Genomic DNA, 22,699 nt, shown 5'->3' with positions numbered 1-22,699 from the left:
CCAGAGCACACATCTGCTCAGCTAGCTGAAGGCATTTAAGGAGGCCATCTTTATCCGCGAAAGAGACCGGGAAAAGTTGAAAGACAATTCTGGCCACGAGGTCTCTGAACACATTTTTCAGATTGTGGCAAGGCAACTCCTTCCCTGTTGCACTAACTACATTGTCAGGTCTTTCCTGGTGTGCCTTCAATATTGCCTCAGCCACAAAGTAAGCAAAATCTTTTGAAGCCATCTTAGCCCTGGCCGACACAGCATACTGTAAAATCAGCTTTCTTCCAGAACCCTCAAGTAGCTGAGCATAAATGGAGTGAACCATTTCAATAATATCCTTTGGCTCAATATGGAAGTTGTCTTTGTGGTGTGTTTCGGTCACACTTGCACCAGACATGGCAAGTCTGTCCACCACTTCATCTGCAATTGGCCAGGTATGCAATGATTTAACATCGTTGTCCTCCTCTGAAAATATCAAGTGCAGCACAAGAACTATGATAGACGTCACAGTGTCAGAATGAATGACCAACTTCATGGAGTCTGCATGATGTCTGTTCTCAGAAGCCCTCAAAAGTACGGTGATGATGTTCACACGCTCCAATGGCAGACAGCGGGGACGGAAAAGCTTCTTAATTTTAGCTATGATAATTGAAGTGAATTCAGTTATTAATCCATCATTGTTGCTGCCTGGGTCCAAACTTGTAATCTCTGTGGACTTTAACAGTTTGCGCTGAACTGACTCGACTATTCTTTGAGAAGTCAGATGAGTGTAGTAGGCAACGTTTTGATCTTTGTTTTGAAGTTTTTTCAGCACTTCTAGTGCAATAACACTGGCTTTGTCTCTCAGAAACACAGACAGGGCACGGTGGTCAGCATCTGCTGGGTTGGTCTCCATGAGATGGACCAGCCTGGAGACGACATCCACCACCACCTCCGACAGATAGTGCTCTGGGGCAAATGGCCGGTAGATGAAGCGGTAGCCCATCACCTTCACGGCAAACTGAACCGCTTTCAATGAGCTGTTGTCTGTTGATGGCTCGCTACTGAAAAGTAAAATGTTCTTTTATTAGCAGATAGAGTATATTATCAACAATCAGAAATCTTAGACATTAAGGGAAACAATACACAACCTCAAACTATCATTTTCAATTACAAAATGGCACATTAAACCATACTTCTCACGTTTGAAGGTGACTTACGGATCAAATAAGGCTGTGGGCAAAGACTCTTTAGCCTCCATCAGTTCTTGCTCAATTTCCCGTAGTATATCCAGCAGCTTAATAAGTGCCTTCACTTCCATCATCTAAATCAAGAAAACATAATAGTATTACCCAAACATTGTAACTTGATTTAAAGGTGTCATACATATGTTCTTTATTGTTCAAATTATTAACAATTCATTGAAACACTGTTAGCTGCTACAGATGGACTGTATTATAATTATGTTATTATATTGATCACTTTTGCTTACCAGACAGGAACTGCCATCAACAGTGCCGTTCTTTCGACAGGACCTTAGTGTGAAAGAGAATACAAATTATCTTCCTGGTCAATCTCTCTGGTACACCCTCATTCTAGCAGACTTTGATATTTTAAAGGATGTGGTTGTTCTATCTGACCTCTCCATGTAGGCTTCCCTCTCCTGTCGGATCATATACTCGATCATATCATGCACAGAGAAGTGGGGCTTTATGGCTCCCTGCTGTAGAAGCTTCATGAAGATCATCAGCATTTCCTTCTGCAAGAAATTGGTCAGTCAGAGCTAAGGGGTTACACACAGAATATTCCCACTAATTGACACACAGTGAATGAATTAGCTTGATTGAAATAATGTTGTTTTTTGTAAACTCCTTGTGGAATATCCTTTCCCAGCTAAAGTTTCCCAGCATTTTGGTCAGCATGAGCTGTTTTTAGACATGCTATATAAATAAATAAATATGACTTGACTAAAATACTCTATGGTGTAGATCACAGCTGGAAAGTAAAGTCTTTGAAAACATTCAGTGGTCAGAAATAGTAATAAGAATTGAGTAATACTTAAAAAATAGCCAAGATTAAAAGTAGTCTAACATTTTCTGTAATCTCTGGCCTAAATAGCTCTCCATATATTACCTCAGTGTGGCTTTCCATGTTTCAAATCAACTGAATATCTTTTGAATGTCTCTGTATAGGATTAAATGTTTGCGCTCTCTGAAAGGGATTTCGATAAGGTTTGCTCAAGATTTATTTTTCGTAAGTGTTCTACTTTAAACGTTCTAGAACGTGTCATTATGGCATCATCGTCGCCAAAGCAACACCAGGCCGTGTAGACGAAAATCGGTGTCGTCACCTCAAGTACACTGTCAACCAATGGCATAAATTAGACCACTTTATGTATCTAGCCAGCAGCCCCAATATGTTAAATAGGTTCATTTATATGATCTATATCAAAGAAGGACATGTCTCGGATCCATCCAATGACCTTAGACCTAATTAGAAAATTGACTTCCCACTTTTCGATCGAAATTGAGTCATTGAAGTTTTAACTTTGCTAACTGCCACAACTCAATGTCCAACGATACATTTTTTACTCTCTTATTATATGATACCATTATAAATGCCGGGCTTGGTTGAAGAAGATGAAGGTATATATATTCGTGAATAAAAACACCCTAAATTAATAAGGCTGGCTTGAAGCAGAATCTGAAGTGATGTGATGCGAAGTAGCCTATGTAGAGTTGTAATGTTTGCGATTTTCAATGGAGGCATAGTTTTGAACTGAGTATTTAAAGTTTTTTCAACCCACAAGATGGCGCAATTACTCCACAACTGTCACGGGACTATTAGACTGTTAATTAATGAGAACTTTACAACATATCACTGAAAGTGATGTTAGCAACAAATGCAGTAAAACTCTCAACATAGACCTACATAATACATGTGTGGGTCTACATAATGCAGTGTAAGGAAAAGTTGCTGTAAATAAACAACAACAATGACAATTTTCAGCTGCACACACATAATGAATAACAATAATAAAACTTTATTTATATAGCACCTTCGATGCAAAATAATGCAGCTCAAAGTGCTTTACAGCAAATACTTAAAAATAGACTTCAAATAAACATAAAAATGCTGTCAATTTTGTCGCTGAATGACCAGCTGCCATGTGTGCGCAAGGTTTATAGTGATGTACGTTCATGACTATAAACCTTGCGCACACATGGCAGCTGGTCATTCACGCCACAGTCGATGGATGAAGCGCAACGTTACCGTCATCTCCGAAACATTTTGTGAACTCTTGCTAATTGGATACGGCAACGAGGAGGAGAATGATTGCAGTGTTTTTACCCTCTGGTTGCAGTGCGCTTGTATTCCAGTAAACAAAGATATGTGTACTTTTATCACAATACTCATTTTAATGAAAGCACAATGGAAATGTAACGGAGTAAAAAGTAGAATTCTAGTTCAAATATTTACTCGAGTAAGAGTAAAAGTGCAGACTTTATAAAGGAACGCAAAAAGTACTCATTACCCGAAAAATTTACTTTTTTACTCATTTGCGTTCCTTGTAACGCCTAACTACCCACCACTGGTCCTTGTTTTGATAGTGTTGCTGATGTTTTTTCAAATAGTGATGATTTTTTATTATTTATTGGTGAATTATTATTTTGTAAAGTTTATGGTGGGCAACATTGTGAAAAGAAGAAAAAATAGACAAGTCATCATTGACCACTGTAAAAATAAATTGGTCCAGGCATCCAATGGGACTGCAGAATAGTTTGTGGGCTGGTTTGTATAATACTCCTGCATGTTCAGCTCATCAGTCAGATTTGGTGTAAATATGAACTTTTATGTAAAACTTTGTCTTTGTTATTTGAAATGTTGATATATTTGACATATTTAGTATCTCTTTAAAATCACAATCTCCTTGTCTATATTGGCAAACAAAACTTACACACAATGTTAATGAGTCATTTCTTGTAACATTGTTTTTGTCACGTTATATTGGTTGTTACAGGATGCATTTGAAAGTCTAAATCATCAATTATTCATGTTACTATTAGCTATGTAACTACCCAAGAATAGACGTTTATTCACACATCAGCCAGACTATATCGTAAATGTAAGAGTTTGGATGGATCATTTCCATCTAACCCATGACGCATTTTCTTCCAATTCAACATCTATCAATTCTAACTCTACAGACATAAACGGTACAACATCGCTAGAGCCGCTATAAAAGACCTGTATCTGGATGTCCTAACAGGGTCTATTCACTTGCCATACTTATTTACATACCTATCTATAATAACCTGATCCCAAGTTCCCATGCCTTTAGTGACCAAATGATGCAACATTAAATGACCATAGGGTGTAGACCAGGACAGTGTGTCATCATGAATAGGGTATGGATCTGTGAAGTGAAGACAATCAACAATAGTTCTAAAGTCAGTAAACCAAGTAGTGGTTGTGGTAAAGCATATTTAATGTTTTGAAATGCCCAAGTTAAAATATGGACTTCAATCCAATAGACATGTAGTGACAGACCATGAAGCAGTGGGTAATGCAAGAAAGCCAACTAACATTTTGGGTGTTCTAAGTAAGTATTTCAGTGTGAAGAAATGTGTCAATATTGTGGAAATGTTTGGTTGATTAAAGCTATTGCTGTGGTTTCCAGTTATCAAAAGGAGGGTTGACTTTTTAAAACTATGATCATTTGATGTTATTTTGTCCTAAAATGCTAAACGTATATCAGTTATGAAAGGCAAAATGTCAAGAACCTGTAACAGATTCACAAACTTTCAAGCTCCACTGTGTGAAGTCATCTTCATAGTACCCAACAAATGGCAAAGTTACACCAATATGCATGCAATAATACGTTTAATTAAATGAGCCAGATTGGGGTTCAAAAACATAAAAGGACCGAAGAGTTCTTAGAGTATCTAATGATCCAAAGGATCACTGAGCTGTGTTGGTGACTTAAACAGCTAGGTGAGACAGTCCCATCTCTGGAGTAGATGTGTTGGTCAGCCTAGATGCAGCCTCTTCCAGGTTTAGTTTGGCTCTCAGAAGTAGTCAGTTCAGAAGTAGTCAGTTCAGAAGTAGTCAGTTCAGAAGTAGTCAGTTCAGAAGTAGTCAGTTCAGAAGTAGTCAGTTCAGCAGTAGTCAGTTCAGAAGTAGTCAGTTACAATTACAATATATTACAATAACATCTGGTATAGGAACTGAACGGCACCTTGAAGGAGAACTTGAATTTCGGCATCCTGAAGAACCAGCACCCTACAGTCTCTTCCTCCTGTGGCATCTCCAGTGGGCCAGCAGATACAGGAGCCTTGGTGACCTCAGCCAGCGTCTCAATGAGCTCTGTGAAAAAATTAGGGAATGATTTATATATCCTCCTCATCCACACTGGTTAATTTATAGCAGGCAAAAACATGAAAATAGTTAGATGTAGTTGAAGTGTTGCCTCAAATATCACCATAAACTTACCTGCGTTTGAACCTGGAGAGGCCTGGCTTACAAGGAGACTTTGTGATCCTCTCTTTGATTTCTGAAGAACACATAGTTATATAGTAACTGAAAGGTATACCATACAACTGGGTAGAGTACATCTTGTAGTGTATAGACAGTATGGCTGTATGACAGTACAAAACTCCATGAGCTAAATGATATGCATGATACTCCACCTTCCATTTCATTGTTGGCATCTTCAGCCAAACTGGAAACATTTTGTTCTTGGTCTTTTTCTTTCCCTGGTCTTGTCCAACTGCAGCTTGAATTGGAGGGAGGTGTGTAGAAGCTGGTTTGTTGGTTTGGCTACAGGTCTTGGTTATCTCTTTTGTCAGCGTTTCTACCAGTGATGTATCAAAAGATTGATCTTGTGATTCAAGGGCAGAACGGAGCACATCTTCAGACCCAAACCTTCGAGTAAGTTCCTTGTAAGTGTTTCTGTAAATCTGGTATAAATTCACTTCCTGAGGATAGGTTTCATTGCCTGTTATGCCAAAAGCTGTATCGAGCTCAAACAAAATCTTCTGAATCAAGTCTCTGGACATATCCAGCACATTATCTGGAAGTCCATCCTGGTGGGTGCCAATGTCCAGGTGAAAGCTATGGACTTTCTTCAGGAGTCGAATGACCAGCATGGAGACCAAGGAGGAATAGTCATTCTTGTTGGACTTAGGTGACAGACTTAGGTGAGATGAAATGGTGACTCTTTCACACTGACTATTTTGCATAGTACAAGTGAGCAGATTGTTTGAGTTAGTGGTGGATGATCTATTGTTAGTGTCCTCTGCCTGTTTGTCTAAGAGTTTTTGATCCTCCTTCACTAATTCCTTCAAGTCAGAAGCATCGTTTTCCTTCAACTCTGTGGAGAGTGCCACCATGACTTTGTTGGTCATCACCTGAGTGAATACGTTCATTGTATTTCCAAACACCTCAGGTGATGATTTTGAGGTCTCTAGATTATGCTGTATATGTTCTTGATTGTCAGAAGATGCTGAGGGGAACAAACATGACAGGACTAGTCGCTTCACAGCCTCCTCTACATAACTGTAAATGAACGCTGATGGAATTTCATTCTCTCCCTCAGCTCTAGATGGTAGTTTGCACAGAATAGAATCTGAAAGACTCTTTCCAACTGGCACGGAAATGGTCTGCAGACCATGATAACCTTTTAGTGTCTTATGTACTCGATCTGCAATATCACAGGAATATTGACCTATTTGTGTATCAGTGATCATTTTCTCCAGACTTCCAGTGATGGGTTCAAGTTTTTCCAACTCTAAAATGGTGTCTAACACACTACCGATGATTTCATTCGCACATCCAGATGACAGTGAAGCAGCATCCATGTCAACAAAAGTATGCGTCAGAAGAGGGGAAATCCTTTCGATAAACACTTCTGAGGGAACAGAAGTACCGGAGAGTTTGCTTTGGTCATCTATTTCTGAGTGAAATGATACTGAGGAGTCCAATGGCAATGGCAATCCAGGGCTTTGTGACCTGTCTGTTTCTGTTTCAATGTCAATCACTTGCACTTCATTCAACACAGCACTAAGCATCTTATCAATCAGCTCTACCTGCTCTAGATTTTCTGCCGTCTTGAGATCGGGAAGTACACTCTGCATGGACACAATTACTTGACTAGTGACATTGATGGCTGAAGCCACTGTCATTTTCTCTTTACTGTCAGAGTGAAAAGATTTGCAAAACAATTTCTCCACCATGTTCTGAATTGCATTGCACATTCTTTGAGATGTTGTCCTGTAGATCCTGTTCATTGGAACAACAGTTCCTAGGGCCCGTGTTTTTTCCAAAAGATCTTTCATCCCCTCAATAACACATCCAACAACATCATATGATGTTGAATGAACCTCTTGGCTTGACATTCTGTCCTTCAAAGATTCAATAATATCACCAACTAGATCAACTGCAAGAGACTCTGACAGGGGACCAGATGGAAAGATAGCATGAGCCTGCCAGAGGTCAGTTAGACTTTCTGCTTTGGCGTTTGACTCCTCGTCATCTTCAGCAAATTCCTCAACTGGGGATTCATTCTCAAGAGTTTTGAGCAAAACCTCACTCACTTGCTTTGATGCCCTTTGTTCAAATTCAGTGCCAGTAAACTGGTTGAGCAAGTGGATGGATTGTGATAGTTCTGAGGCTTTAGCGTGTTCAGTCATCATGGGTTCTGTAGAAGGACCAGAGTCAGAGTCCTTAATGGTGCACGAGGCTGTCAAATCCACAATCTTTTCGGAGATGGAAGAATATTGCTCTGGTAAGGCAGGCACAACTGGACCCAAACCACTGACTATTCTGTCAGATTCTCGTGAAACCTTGTCGACTTCTTTCTTGGGTGCTGCCAAGAGCATTTCATTTGTTATCCCCTGAGATCCTTGGCATAGAGATGATCCTTCAGGTCTCTTGGCCTCTGAGGTGCTTATCCTATTCCAAGGCATAAAGACCACATGTATAACTGACAACACATATTAACACAGAGCTAGTTACACATAGTTCACTTAAATTAAAACATGACGATGAATCCGGTGCTATTTCACAACAGGGAGGGCATGATCTGCAGTCAGGAAGTGCTACATGAGGGTGGCATTTTTGACAGTAGTACTAAACTGTCAAATCTTGTGTTTTATGAAAATAAAAGGATAAACAAGACATTCCAGTTATTACTGTACATACCAAATTGTGTGTTGCCCTGATCCTGTCATTCCACATACGGATGAAACAGGAACACCCAGAATTTCACTGAGGACTGGGAGCAGGTAATAATGAGCAGTCTGGACTACTTTCTTCACTATGATAGCACACAGATGGCCAACTTCTTCTTTGGTCCTCTGAGTAAACAAAATCAGAAAATAAGATATTTCATTAGAGAGGAATAATAAAAAAAAAGGATATTAGAGACTTTCTATTCAAATCAACGGAAGATTTTATGTGGCGAAATCAAACTCACAGGCACACATAGAGCCTCACGGACAATTCTCCAATGCCTGCAAAAGAGAAAAGAATTTTAGAACATTGGATCTTCACTATCCGACAGGAAGCACTGATTTTTTTCAAACTTGTCTCCTACTCTTCTGTCATGTTCTCCACAAGGTGGCGTATCATGGGGGAGAGGTTCATATGATCCAGATCTGAAAAGCACATGTATTATTTTTAACATTTGTGGTAGGGCATGTTGACAATTTTAGCATTGGGTCTTTTGGCACCGAGGAACTTGTATTGACTGTTAGATATTAAATGTTCTTTTATGTACTAAAACTTGTATTGACTACTTTTATTGACATACTTTTTATGTCTGAATTTGGCATAGACTAACCTGCATCAAACCTTTTGGTCCTTGTTGTAGAACTACATTTCTTTGACTAAGAGAAAACACATAGATAGTTAGTTGTAATCATTAGTTCATTCTCAGCAGTCAGTCCCTTCAGGATTTTGGAATAAAAGTCAAGTCATATCCCCTCTTATTCAGTCAATGCTTTCTGTCTGTTTGTTTTTCCAACTTAAACATAAATAGCCAAACATTTCACTCCATCTATTTCTATCCATCTTTCTCTCCTTACTGACACTCAGCATCCTACAGCAGCAACCACCATGACTCCCCTAGCAATGCCCTAGCAACCACCCTAGCAGCAACTTCAATTACCATAGCAACTACCTCAACTAACCTAGCAACACCCTAGGAACCACTGCCATCATGACAACATAGCAACCACCATAGCAAAAACCTCGACTACCATACCAACACCCTGGCAACCACCTTGACTACCAATGCAGCACCCAGGTTACTACCATAGTAACCACAACTTTGATAGCGACACCCTTTCAATGACCATAGCAACCACCTTAAGTAGCCTACTATACAAAGACCCTAGAAACACCTAGGCAACATTGACCTATACATCCTGTCATTGTGTTGCTATGACAACTGGTTGTCATGACAACTAACAATTAAAGCTGTCTTGACAACATGCCAGTATGCTAAAAGCTATGTCATAATGACAATTAGTAACTTCTGCTGTCATGGCAACCAGGCGTATTAGACATGTCTGATCTTATGACAGTTATAAGTAAGACATTTTAATTCCATATTTTCCTTTGTATTCATTCATACATAGATTTTCTTGACCAACTATAGACCTGGGGTGTGTTTGCTGAAAGCGTTGTCGAACAACTACCATAGTTAATAATTATAATTTTGAACACTCTCTCCAGAACAGCACACACAATAGCAATTTTTTAAATACAGTATATGTATATGTATCATAATCTAAAACAGGGCACCTAAGCAAATAGGGACGTTTTGTCTAATTTTAATATTTTGCAAATATAATTGGTCAAAAACGTAGGCCTATCTGTAAAACATTTAAGTCTAATGGTTTTGAAATTAAACTATTACTTAAGCTTACCTCGTTTCCTTCCGACATTGTTAGATCGGGAAGACCAGAGTTCGCAAATATAAAATAAACCTTTAAAATACGAAGCCAATAGCACGATGAACTGTAGTATTGGGTTGCTCAGTTAATTTGAAGTTCTGTGTGAGAAGACTTGAAACATAACCGTGGCATCACCGTGGCTAATGATCTAACAATAACGTCTCATATGCGTCACAATGCCCTGCCCATGAGGCAAGAACATAGCACTTCATAATTTCCAATTCAATAATGAAAAAGCCGGACCAGTGTCGGATTATCGGATAATTAATTACAACAAGACAAACATTATGCTATAAGAATATGTACAACTTGAACTGAACTATCAGCTATGAGCATTGTGTATCGTCGTATTTCATTTAAAACGCATTGGCACGCGTATGAAAACTGTTTTGACGCATTTTAAAAGTTTCACCGTTTTACTAATCGTCGCTTTTTTCCCTTAACTGTGTCGTCCGTGTTTCCATTTGCGTTCTCCAAACTCTCTCTGTGTCAGTAAAGAAAACCACGAAATGTACATTTAAAAGTGGTGTTTAGCTATAGTTTGCACCTGAAATCTGTATCCCTATATAATGACTTAATTAATTGATCTTCCGCAGTCTAAAGCAACTGCACTGGCAATTTTGTAGCATGAGCAAACTATTCCTTAATTTACATCTAGGCTACTGGACTTGGCCCTCGATCAAGGCCCCAGTAGGCCAAAATCTAGATGAGCCATTTCAGTCATTTTGGAAAAAAGGGCTGGGAACAGATGATATAATCACCAGAGAACAAACCCACAAGGCTGTGAGCTGCACAGAGTAACTTTACAAATGCAGTAGATCCCATCCCAGTAGAATCCCATATTCATAATGTTTCGGCTGTCTGCCAATAATTGGTATATTCTAACATGAAGGATGTTCTTGTAGGATAAAAGTCTAGGGTGTAAGGTTTTTGTGTGTTTATATGTCAATTACCAATGGTGGCAGTTGTCAATTTATATGTCAATTATCAATGGTGGCAGTTGTTGACAACGCCCAGGATCAAAAATTACAACTGAAATAAAATGTTTTTGTTGAATGGTAATTTTTGCAGTAAATATATATATGGTTAGGCAGCTTTCAAGCATCATGGGTGAGTGTTTCAATTGTTCCATGGTACAGTTCCAACTGTACCCGATGTGGCCAGTAGATGGCACTTTTCACACATGTACAACTATCTTAATTCTAGTATTTCTAATTGTGTGTGTGTGTGTGTGTGTGTGTGTGTGTGTGTGTGTGTGTGTGTACGCGCGCGTGTGTGTGTGTGTGTGTGTGTGTGCTTGTGATATATGTCCATAATATTGCAGACTCATGGACTTTCCAGATCATGCCCATAAAAAGATGCAAAATGAAAATGCATCTTTTTTACATTGTTCTTGCTAACATGTACCTGATGAAGTTATCTACATGCTGCTTCTTTTAGTGAACAAAGTTTGAGGGTGTGATCAAAACCATAGAAGATAAGTGTCCATAAGTGTCTGAATGCATGATGAATAGTGTTAATTTGTGTGAATATGAATTAATGAATATGAACTCGTTCATACGAAGTGTCACAGGCACCCATTATAATTGTAGAAGTTAAAATCGAGGGGACTATAACATTAGCTAGATAACTAACTTAGGATCTGTATTGAAAAGACGTTAAAAGCACAGGAGTTATGCTTAGGGCACCAAAATGGCTAGCAGCGGCACTGTTCACAGTCATAGTCATGATTCTACTCATCGTGATGTCCTATAATAAATGAAAGCCGTACGGGAACACTGCAAATGGCAGTGACTAAATGCAGCACTGAACTCAGCTGCGTGTAGTGGATAAAAATGGACATATCTACATTCTGTAAATAAACATGTGAATATCCATACCTGAAATAGGCTATATCAAATGGGCCTACATAATATAGATAGGACCTATCAAGATCCACAAGTAGCCTATTCACGTAGGCTATTTAACTCAACTGTACAATTGAATCTGCTCACAGCACATCCAATTCCTTTCATGTAGGCTGCTATATATATTTTACTTTGTTACTGTGTACATTGTAAAAGCCAGCGGAGAAACATTCCACTGCTGATTTTACTGGTATGATACTGCATGTGACAAACAAAACCTTGAACCCACCGGTGTTCCCTTTCCGCTTTGACATGATTTGAATCAGTCTCAAGTTGCTTTCGCGTTGCCTGTGGATTCTGAGTGCACACGGTCCTGTGCATTCTAAAGAGCTGACGGGGCGTCTATGTGCGCAAATTCCGGTGTAAGAGAATGCACGTTCAATAGCCTATCAGTGGCATTCCTCCTTCGGGAGCGCAGCAGAGAACACTTTGGTGCTTGAAGAACACATTTCCACACGTCCAGGACTCCTGCGGGGATCTTTCTAAAAGTTGGTCTAACGAAGTTAGGAAGAAGACATTTAAGAAGACACTTGAATAAATGTTCCAGAATGAGGTCCATTAAGCGCTCATTTTGGCGTCTGCTGACACCTGTGGGTATATCCAGGTTTTTCGATTTCTTTCTCGAAATTTCGGTCGGCTAGATGAGCGTTCAGAATACAAAAGGAGGTTGACAGAGCGACTACAATGCCAAAAACTTAAAACTTCCTCTTAAAGTGTTCAACTTGTCCTCTTTACAATCTAGATATATTACATGACTCCTTTCACCTGAAGTGTGGACAGTTTTAGTTTTTCGAAGAACCTGTTTGTAGCACAGTCTGCCTCCCATTTGTCTGGCTCAGACTCCTTAAAATCACACAAACTGTATGTGACCGTAGCCTACGTCGGAATTGTCTTTAAACTTCGTCAAACTATTGCAATCATACATACTCGATACTTTAAATTATGATGCTGCTGGGTATGATTCTGCTCTGCAGTGATTTGTACGACCTTCAACTTGTTGTAGATCCTTTCCATTTTCATAAACGAAAAAGCTTGGCTGTCTGTAAGTATTTCGATTAAATCGACTCAAGATCACATCACTCTCCCATCTGTGTGTCCAATCATCGAAAGTTAATAACGAAGCTTAAAAATGGAAACCGTTTTCTCAGCAATGACTTGAGACATGGACACTTGAAAATGTTCCAGACTGGGGTCCATTAGCCATTTTGGCGTCTTTATACCGACAAAAAATGTCGCTGTCTTTTCTGCGATTTATTTCCGAAAAAATATATAGGGCCTATATAAATGGAGACAGACAGAGTAGCTACAATGTCAACTGTAGGAATAACTTTATGCTGGACAACTTTTAAAAAGGAGCAATGCAGGCTGTTTGGATTCTTTTCCATCTACCCTTATCAACTGCTGGTGAGATTTTTTCTGTTTAACAAAAAATGTCGCTGTCTTTTCCGCGATTTTATTTCCGAAAAAAAAATATATATAAATGGAGATGGAGACAGACAGAGTAGCTACAATGTCAACTGTAGGAATAACTTTATGCTGGACAACTTTTAAAAAGGAGCAATGCAGGCTGTTTGGATTCTTTTCCATCTACCCTTATCAACTGCTGGTGAGTTTTTTTCTGTTTAACAAAAAATGTCGCTGTCTTTTCCGCGATTTTATTTCCGAAAAAAATATATATATAAATGGAGATGGAGACAGACAGAGTAGCTACAATGTCAACTGTAGGGATAACTTTATGCTGGACAACTTTTGTACCTATCGGCCTAGTTAAAAAGGAGCAATGCAGGCTGTTTGGATTCTTGTCCATCTACCCTTATCATCTGCTGATGAGTTTTTTTTTCTGTTTAACTCCATTTAATGCGGAAAAGGGTGAACCGTTTCACTTTCATAATAAACGATGATCAAAGGGGACCGGCCTGTGTTGGGTGTGTAGGTTACCTGTGTCTTTTCATTTTGGCGCCCAGTTTAACCAGTTTGAGCAGGCAGCGAAGGGATTCATAGCTATCGTTCCCGCTCTTGCGCACGGCATTTAAGGGCTGAATTTGTGAGAATTTTTTGGTGATTGCGTTCACATCCATTCTACAGACATCCTCGGTTTTAAACAATTTGATTATAAATGAACCGGCACCTTACACTGTGTAAGGCCCCCGTTATCATTCCCTTGCACATACATTTCAGTAACATTCCAGTAAAAAAAAAAAAAACAATTGGGTTCATTTTCATCCTGGGGACTTGAAAGTGCCCGTAGTTGCAGAACGGCCCATATACTGGATAAAAATGGACATATCTATAAACATGTGAATATCCATAACTGAAATAGGCTATATCATATGGGCCTACATAATATAGATAGGACCTATCAAGATCCACAAGTAGCCTATTCATGTAGGCTATTTAACTCAACTGTGCATTCTAAAGAGCTGACGGGGCGTTTATGTGCGCAAATTCCGGTGTAAGAGAATGCACGTTCAATATTAGTGGCATTCCTCCTTCGGGAGCGCAGCAGAGAACACTTTGGTGCTTGAAGAACACATTTTCACACGTTCAGGACTCCTGCGGGGATCTTTCTTAGAGTTGGTCTAACGAAGTTAGGAAGAAGACATTTAAGAAGACACTTGAATAAATGTTCCAGAATGAGGTCCATTAAGCGCTCATTTTGGCGTCTGCTGACACCTGTGGGTATATCCAGGTTTTTCGATTTCTTTCTCGAATTTTCGGTGGGCTAGATGAGCGTTCAGAATACAAAAGGAGGTTGAGACAGAGCGACTACAATGCCAAAAACTTAAAACTTCCTCTTAAAGTTTTCAACATGTCCTCTTGACAATCTAGATATATTACATGACTCCTTTCACCTGAAGTGTGGACAGTTTTAGTTTTTCGAAGAACCTGTTTGTAGTACAGTCTGCCTCCCATTTGTCTGGCTCAGACTCCTTAAAAACACACAATGATATTGATATATGATATTGCATGTGACAAATAAAACCTTGAACCATCGGTGTTCCCTTTCCGCTTTGACATGATTTTAATCAGTCTCAAGTTGCTTTCGCGTTGCCTTTGGATTCTGTGTGCACACGGTCCTGTGCATTCTAAAGAGCTGACGGGGCGTCTATGTGCGCAAATTCCGGTGTAAGAGAATGCACGTTCAATTGAGGTATCAGTGGCATTCCTCCTTCGGGAGCGCAGCAGAGAACACTTTGGTGCTTGAAGAACACATTTTCACACGTTCAGGACTCCTGCGGGGATCTTTCTTAGAGTTGGTCTAACGAAGTTAGGAAGAAGACATTTAAGAAGACACTTGAATAAATGTTCCAGAATGAGGTCCATTAAGCGCTCATTTTGGCGTCTGCTGACACCTGTGGGTATATCCAGGTTTTTCGATTTCTTTCTCGAATTTTCGGTGGGCTAGATGAGCGTTCAGAATACAAAAGGAGGTTGAGACAGAGCGACTACAATGCCAAAAACTTAAAACTTCCTCTTAAAGTTTTCAACATGTCCTCTTGACAATCTAGATATATTACATGACTCCTTTCACCTGAAGTGTGGACAGTTTTAGTTTTTCGAAGAACCTGTTTGTAGCACAGTCTGCCTCCCATTTGTCTGGCTCAGACTCCTTAAAATCACACAAACTGTATGTGACCGTAGCCTACGTCGGAATTGTCTCTAAGCTTCGTTAAACTATTGCAATCATACTCGATACCTTAAAATATGATGCTGCTGGGTATGATTCTGGGCCTCGTTTCCCGATAACGACGTATCTTAACGGCCTACGTGGATTTTGGCGACATCATAGACTCATCATTGCCGTAAGTGCGGCGTCGGGAAACCGCTCTGCAATATCCCTCTTACGACCGATTTCAAGTCCTTTTTAGCGTTCGGGAAACTGGGCCCTGCTCTGCAGTGATTTGTACGACCTTCACCTTGTTGTAGATCCTTTCCATTTTCCAAAATAATAAGCTAAATAAAAATAATAAGCCAAATAAAAAGCTAGGCTATATGTCTGTAAGTATTTCGATTCATCTGTGTGTCCAATCATCGAAAGTTCATAACGAAGCTTAAAAAAGGAAACCGTTTTCTCAGCAATGACTTCAGACATGGACACTTGAAAATGATCCAGATTGAGGTCCATTAGCCATTGTGGATTTCTACCGACAAAAAAATGTCGCTGTCTTTTCCGCGATTTATTTCCGAAAAAATATATAGGGCCTATATAAATGGAGACAGACAGAGTAGCTACAATGTCAACTGTAGGAATAACTTTATGCTGGACAACTTTTAAAAAGGAGCAATGCAAGCTGTTTGGATTCTTTTCCATCTACCCTTATCAACTGCTGGTGAGTTTTTTTTTTCTGTTTAATTCCATTTAATGCGGAAAAGGGTGAGCCGTTTCACTTTCATAATAAACGATGATCAAAGGGGACCGGCCTGTGTTGGGTGTGTAGGTTACCTGTGTCTTTTCATTTTGGCGCCCAGTTTAACCAGTTTGAGCAGGCAGCGAAGGGATTTATAGCTATCGTTCCCGCTCTTGCGCACGGCATTTAAGGGCTGAATTTGTGAGAAATCTTTGGTGATTGCGTTCACATCCATTCTACAGACATCCTCGGCTCGGTTTTAAACAATTATAATTATAAATTAACCGGCACCTCACACTGTGTTAGGCCCCCGTTATCATTCCCTTGCACATACATTTCAGTAACATTTCAGTAAAAAAAAAAAAAAAAAAAAAATTGGGTTCATTTTCATCCTGGGGACTTGAAAGTGCCCGTAGTTGCAGAACGGCCCATATACTGGATAAAAATGGACATATCTATAAACATGTGAATATCCCTAACTGAAATAGGCTATATCATATGGGCCTACATAATATAGATAGGACCTATCAAGAGCCACAAGTAGCCTATTCATGTAGGCTATTTAACTCAACTGTACAATTGAATCTGCTCACAGCACATCCCATTCCTTTCATGTAGGCTATATACATTTTACTTTGTTACTGCACATTGTAAAAGCCAGCGGAGAAACATTCCACTGCTGATCTTACTGGTATGATATTGCATGTGACAAATAAAACCTTGAACCACCGGTGTTCCCTTTCCGCTTTGACATGATTTTAATCAGTCTCAAGTTGCTTTCGCGTTGCCTGTGGATTCTGAGTGCACACGGTCCTGTGCATTCTAAAGAGCTGACGGGGCGTTTATGTGCGCAAATTCCGGTGTAAGAGAATGCACGTTCAATATCAGTGGCATTCCTCCTTCGGGAGCGCAGCAGAGAACACTTTGGTGCTTGAAGAACACATTTCCACACGTTCAGGACTCCTGCGGGGATCTTTCTTAGAGTTGGTCTAACGAAGTTAGGAAGAAGACATTAAAGAAGACACTTGAATAAATGTTCCGGAATGAGGTCCATTAAGCGCTCATTTTGGCGTCTGCTGACACCTGTGGATATATCCAGGTTTTTCGATTTCTTTCTCGAAATTTCGGTCGGCTAGATGAGCGTTCAGAATACAAAAGGAGGTTGAGACAGAGAGACTACAATACCAAAAACTTAAAACTTCCTCTTAAAGTTTTCAACATGTCCTCTTTACAATTTAGATATATTACATGACTCCTTTCACCTGAAGTGTGGACAGTTTTAGTTTTTCGAAGAACCTGTTTGAAGCACAGTCTTCCCATTTGTGCCTCCCATTTGTCTGGCTCAGACTCCTTAAAATCACACAAACTGTATGTGACCGTAGCCTACGTCGGAATTGTCTCTAAACTTCGTTAAAGTATTGCAATCATACATACTCGATACCTTAAAATATGATGCTGCTGGGTATGATTCTGCTCTGCAGTGATTTGTACGACCTTCACCTTGTTGTAGATACTTTCCATTTTCCAAAATAATAAGCTAAATAATAATAATAAGCCAAATAAAAAGCTAGGCTATATGTCTGTAAGTATTTCGATTCAATCGACTCAAGATCACATCACTCTCCCATCTGTGTGTCCAATCATCGAAAGTTAATAACGAAGCTTAAAAAAGGAAACCGTTTTCTCAGCAATGACTTCAGACATGGACACTTGAAAATGTTCCAGATTGAGGTCCATTAGCCATTTTGTCGTCTACCGACAAAAAATGTCGCTGTCTTTTCCGCGATTTTATTTCCGAAAAATATATATATAAATGGAGATGGAGACAGACAGAGTAGCTACAATGTCAACTGTAGGAATAACTTTATGCTGGACAACTTTTAAAAAGGAGCAATGCAGGCTGTTTGGATTCTTGTCCATCTACCCTTATCATCTGCTGGTGAGTTTTTTTTCTGTTTAACTCCATTTAATGCGGAAAAGGGTGAACCGTTTCACTTTCATAATAAACGATGATCAAAGGGGACCGGCCTGTGTTGGGTGTGTAGGTTAGCTGTGGCTTTTCATTTTGGCGCCCAGTTTTACCGTTTTGAGCAGGCAGCGCGAAGGGATTTATAGCTATCGTTCCCGCTGTTGCGCAGAATGCGCACGGCATGTAAGGGCTGCATTTGTGAGAAATCTTTGGCTATTGCGTTCACTTCCATTCTACAGACATCCTCGGTTCTAAACCAGGGGTCTTCAACAGGGCGTCCGCGACCCCCAGGGGGTCCGCGGAGGTACTGCAGGGGGGTCGCGAAATCTTTGGTTGATAAGACAATTTTTTTTTTAATTTCTAAAAAAAAAAAAAAAAAAAAAAAAAAAAATCAACCAATTTTTTCCCCCCCAAATTTAAATGTCTTCCGAATCAGAATTGTATTTATTCCCTTTAAATTTACATTAACATAAATCCAACATATTGTAGCGAACGTATAAATTGATCCAGAAGACGTTATCTTTCAGTCCAATCGACACATTCAGCTACCCACAGGAGCTCTCTCAAGCTGGGCACCGGTTCACTCACAGCACCTTTCATGCAAATACGACAGCACAGGCACTAGCCAATCAGATCACGTTTCTGCTCAAGTCTTAATAGCGCGAAGATCAAAAATAAAAGATGGCGGACCAAACTCCATAGCTGGTCTTGTTTGTACCTATAAATTGTTAGTTTGACATTTTTTTGCTTAGATTTAAAAAAAATAAATAAAGAGAAATAGACACTGTACAAGGTCAAAAAACGTTAATTGTAACTGAAAAATAATTGTAACTGAAAAATAAGTTGTTATATATTGTTAGCTCAGAGTTGTTTGCAAGATGTATGTTAATAAATGGTAGTGGCACGGCCACCCTGTACCTTTCATGTTGTTAAATGTTAAGTTAAATTCGTTGCTCAAAAATGTTAGGTTAAATTCAATGTTAAAACATACAAATGTTAATGAATATATTAACCTTTGTATTATTTGAATAGCTTAGTATTGAATACACAATAACAGGGTAGCTATGTTTATTTGGCACTAGGCCCAGTATATTATAAACAAAATTTTAGGCAATTTATATAGTAGGGGGTCCCTGCTCATCTCGCCATCAGTTTGGGGGTCCCTGGCCTGAAAAACGTTGAAGACCCCTGTTCTAAACTATTATAATTATAAATTAACCGGCACCTCACACTGTGTTAGGCCCATATTATCCTCCCATGTTGGCGTCACACTGAAGACACTTGAATAAATACACTGGCCTTAAGGCGAGAAACAGAGAGTCGTGATGGGAGGCAAGAAATGGGCAATTTTGTCTCTTCTGTAAAAAATAATGTAAACAGTTGGTGTTTTAGCTCTTTAAAATGATTAATTTTTAGTTTAAAACAATTATTGAGAGGGTCTAAAGAAGTTTTGCCTTATCTTTCATGTTATGTTTCAATATGTATTAGATTTGTAAAAATCCCTCTGGTAGGTGATTGCCTATGGCCTTAAACTATAATAGCATCAACATCAGGATAGAAGTAAAATTTCACTCCACAGCATTCCTTCATCTTGCGTGTTTCCCCATAATTGAGCGTTATTTCTCTGTGATCTATACCTTTCAGTGATCCATTCCCTGCAGTACTTCTACACGGCCACATCAGGAATCTCAAACTTCCCAGAGTTTGTAGCCGTTGGAATGCTCGATGGTCTGGTCATCAGTCAGTTTGACAGTAACACACAAAATGCGGTTCCCAGGCAGCCGTGGATGAAGGAGCAACTGGATCATGACTACTGGGAATCAGAGACCAAGCTGGCCAAGACAGCTGAGGGGGCCCTCAAGGAGGACATTGGGATTTTAAAAGGACGCTTTAATCAGACTGAGGGTGAGTTTACCGATCGTGTCAGGGTGAGACTTTCTGGACTGTAGATGACACTTAGCATCTGTTTCTTTCACAGTATATATATATTTTTACTAAACTATACAAATCACCAAAGGATGATTGTTGTTCATTGAAATGGATCCTGCGCAAAAATATATTTAAATGTTATTATTTTCCTAATTTAATTTCAATTTATTTTTTAATACTTGTAGAATATTTGTAGATTTTTCCCCCCTATTTTTTCAAGCAGCTCAAATATAACATTTGCAGTATTTATTTTCACATGGTAAATACATGCAGTTCTTTTACTGATAGGTTCCCTGCCTTTCACACTGCACCCAACGCCATTTTAAACCCCAAAAAGAACATTTTGAAGAAAAGAAATTGTACATGGCAAGTGTTAGATGAAACAGCAGTATTGAACACTGTAGATGTTGCTCTTGAACAAGTTCCAGACATGAAGAAAAAAGGCTCACCATGCTTGTCTATCAGCCTTACATTTCTATGTATTATTGTATGTAACTTTAACTAAACAATACACTTTTAATAAATGTACTTTTGTTTATTTACTTTTGTCCATAAGGAGAGCATGTTTTTCAGAGAGGGTATGGCTGTCGGTGGGATGATGAGAGTGACGTCACCAGTGGCTATGAGGAGTATGGCTATGATGGGGAGGACTTCATTTCACTGGATCTGACTTACATGACATGGGTGGCTGTGAAACCACAAGCAGTCTATAGCAAGGGCAAATGGAACACCTTAGAGTCCAGTTTTACTGGCAGGAACGAGTACTTCAACCAGGATTGCCGTGATTGGCTGAAGAAGTATGTTCAGTACGGGAACAATACTCTCAGAAGGACAGGTACGGCAGCTCCCACAACACTGATAACAGCAGAGGCCCTACAGCGGGCTGTACTTGACAATGGATAACAGCTCTCATTGTCCATGTCTGCTATGTCTTCAAATTATTTTCTTTTTATCTTTATCACCTTTCTTTCTTTCTTCAGTCCCCCCTGAAGTGTGTCTGATCCAGAAGAAGTCATCTTCTACAGTGGTGGTGTGCCACGCCACAGGGTTCTATCCAGATTCAGTGAATATCACTTGGAGGAGAGATGGAGAAGAGATGCATGAGGGTGTGGAGATGGGAGAGACGCTGCCCAATGGGGATGGAACCTTCCAGAAGAGAGCTGAGCTCAGAGTGTCACCTGAGGAGAGAAAGAGAAGTCAGTACACCTGTGAGGTGGAACACATGAGTGGACACATGACTGTCACCCTGACTGAGGAAGACGGTAAGATTGTTCAGAGACACCTCAGCTACTGAGAGGGAATTTAATTATTATTTTTTTGTGACAACCTCATATATATTAGCAGCTTAAAGTAACAGGTTTTGTTGTTAGAAATGCTTTTGAAAATACAGCAATGATCTATGTCTGAGTGTGTGATATATAAACAGTGTTTCCCAATATTACTGTTTATTTTTTACTTTCTATTTTTCCAGATTGTCAACAAGTACATAAAAGTACCAAAAGTACGTAAAAGTAAATACATGATGATTGTAACATTATTGCAGGTCTAGAGGCGTTTACGTAAAAAATGTTAGACTGTGTTTAACTGATGTGTTATACTTTGTTATATCTGACGTGTTTTTTCCCCCTATAGGAAACACTCTTGTCACCATTATTATTGGATGTGTGAGTGCAGCTCTTGTAGTAGTATTCGGCGTGGTTATGATGAGGAGGAGGAAAAGTGAGTTGCCTTTATGTCATAATGTATGCAATTTCCGCAATTATGTTAAATGCCCTGTGTTTGCTTTCAGTTATTGATGATGCTTGAGTGTGTTAATGTAAATATTCTCCATCTTTTGTCTTGACAGACTACATAAGGGCAGAACGTGAGTACAATTGTCACACCTTGTAATAATCTAAAAACTTTCAATTGTAGACACTGATATTTGTGTATTTGCTACTTGCGGATATTTATAATCTGAAAAAAAATGTGATTCTGTGCTTTATGTAGTGACCATTATACAACAAATTAGTGTCCATTTGTCTTTTTAATGCCAATTCCTATCTGATAATTAGATTTAAAAGTGCTTGTCAATTTTTAGTGAAAGCAGAGATGAGAGGAGAAAGTTAATTGCATAATTGTCATTTTAAGTGTGCATTGTGCATTTTAGTTCATAGTGAATCATATCTTTATTTAATGTATGTTTTTTCCTAATCAGTGTCTGACACATTCTGATGCCTCCTCTGAACTACATGGACATCGGCAGACCCCTAGTCTCCCCCAACACTGGCATGGCATTCCCTAGTCTCCCCCAACACTGGCATGGCAGTCCCTAGTCTCACCCAACACTGGCATGGCAATCCCTAGTCTCCCCCAACACTGGCATGGCAATCCCTATAGTCTCCCTCAGCACTGTCATGGCAGCCTCCAGTGTCTCTGTGCCTTGGTGTCACAAGCTACTTCAGGGCTGTTTGTATGAATAGCACAAGGGTTCTGATTGGCTAATGGGTAGTCATGCCACCCGCGTATTGCCTCCTCTCGGGTCAATACGATCCGTTCTGCCCTCTGACGACTTTTTAAAAATGAGTGAAAGCGATCAGACTGAGTTTTACTATCCAGACGAAAATGAAAACATCA

General features: G+C 39.5%; 1 protein-coding gene across 1 annotated transcript; it reads left to right on the top strand.

The window, feature by feature from the left end:
- Positions 1-18,078: 18,078 nt before the first annotated feature.
- LOC308362063 (BOLA class I histocompatibility antigen, alpha chain BL3-7-like) lies at positions 18,079-22,297 on the top strand (the record flags this gene model as incomplete). Its single annotated transcript, XM_080834559.1, has 7 exons — positions 18,079-18,124; positions 19,799-20,059; positions 20,640-20,918; positions 21,064-21,345; positions 21,716-21,802; positions 21,930-21,947; positions 22,281-22,297. The coding sequence occupies 7 exons, from the start codon at positions 18,079-18,081 to the stop codon at positions 22,295-22,297; spliced, it is 990 nt and encodes a 329-aa protein (XP_080690685.1).
- Between the last annotated feature and the right edge of the window lie 402 nt (positions 22,298-22,699).

The sequence above is a fragment of the Sprattus sprattus genome (genome assembly GCF_963457725.1).
Source record: "Sprattus sprattus genome assembly, chromosome: 3".
Lineage (NCBI taxonomy): Eukaryota > Metazoa > Chordata > Actinopteri > Clupeiformes > Clupeidae > Sprattus > Sprattus sprattus.
This window is presented reverse-complemented; position numbering and strand designations above follow the sequence as displayed.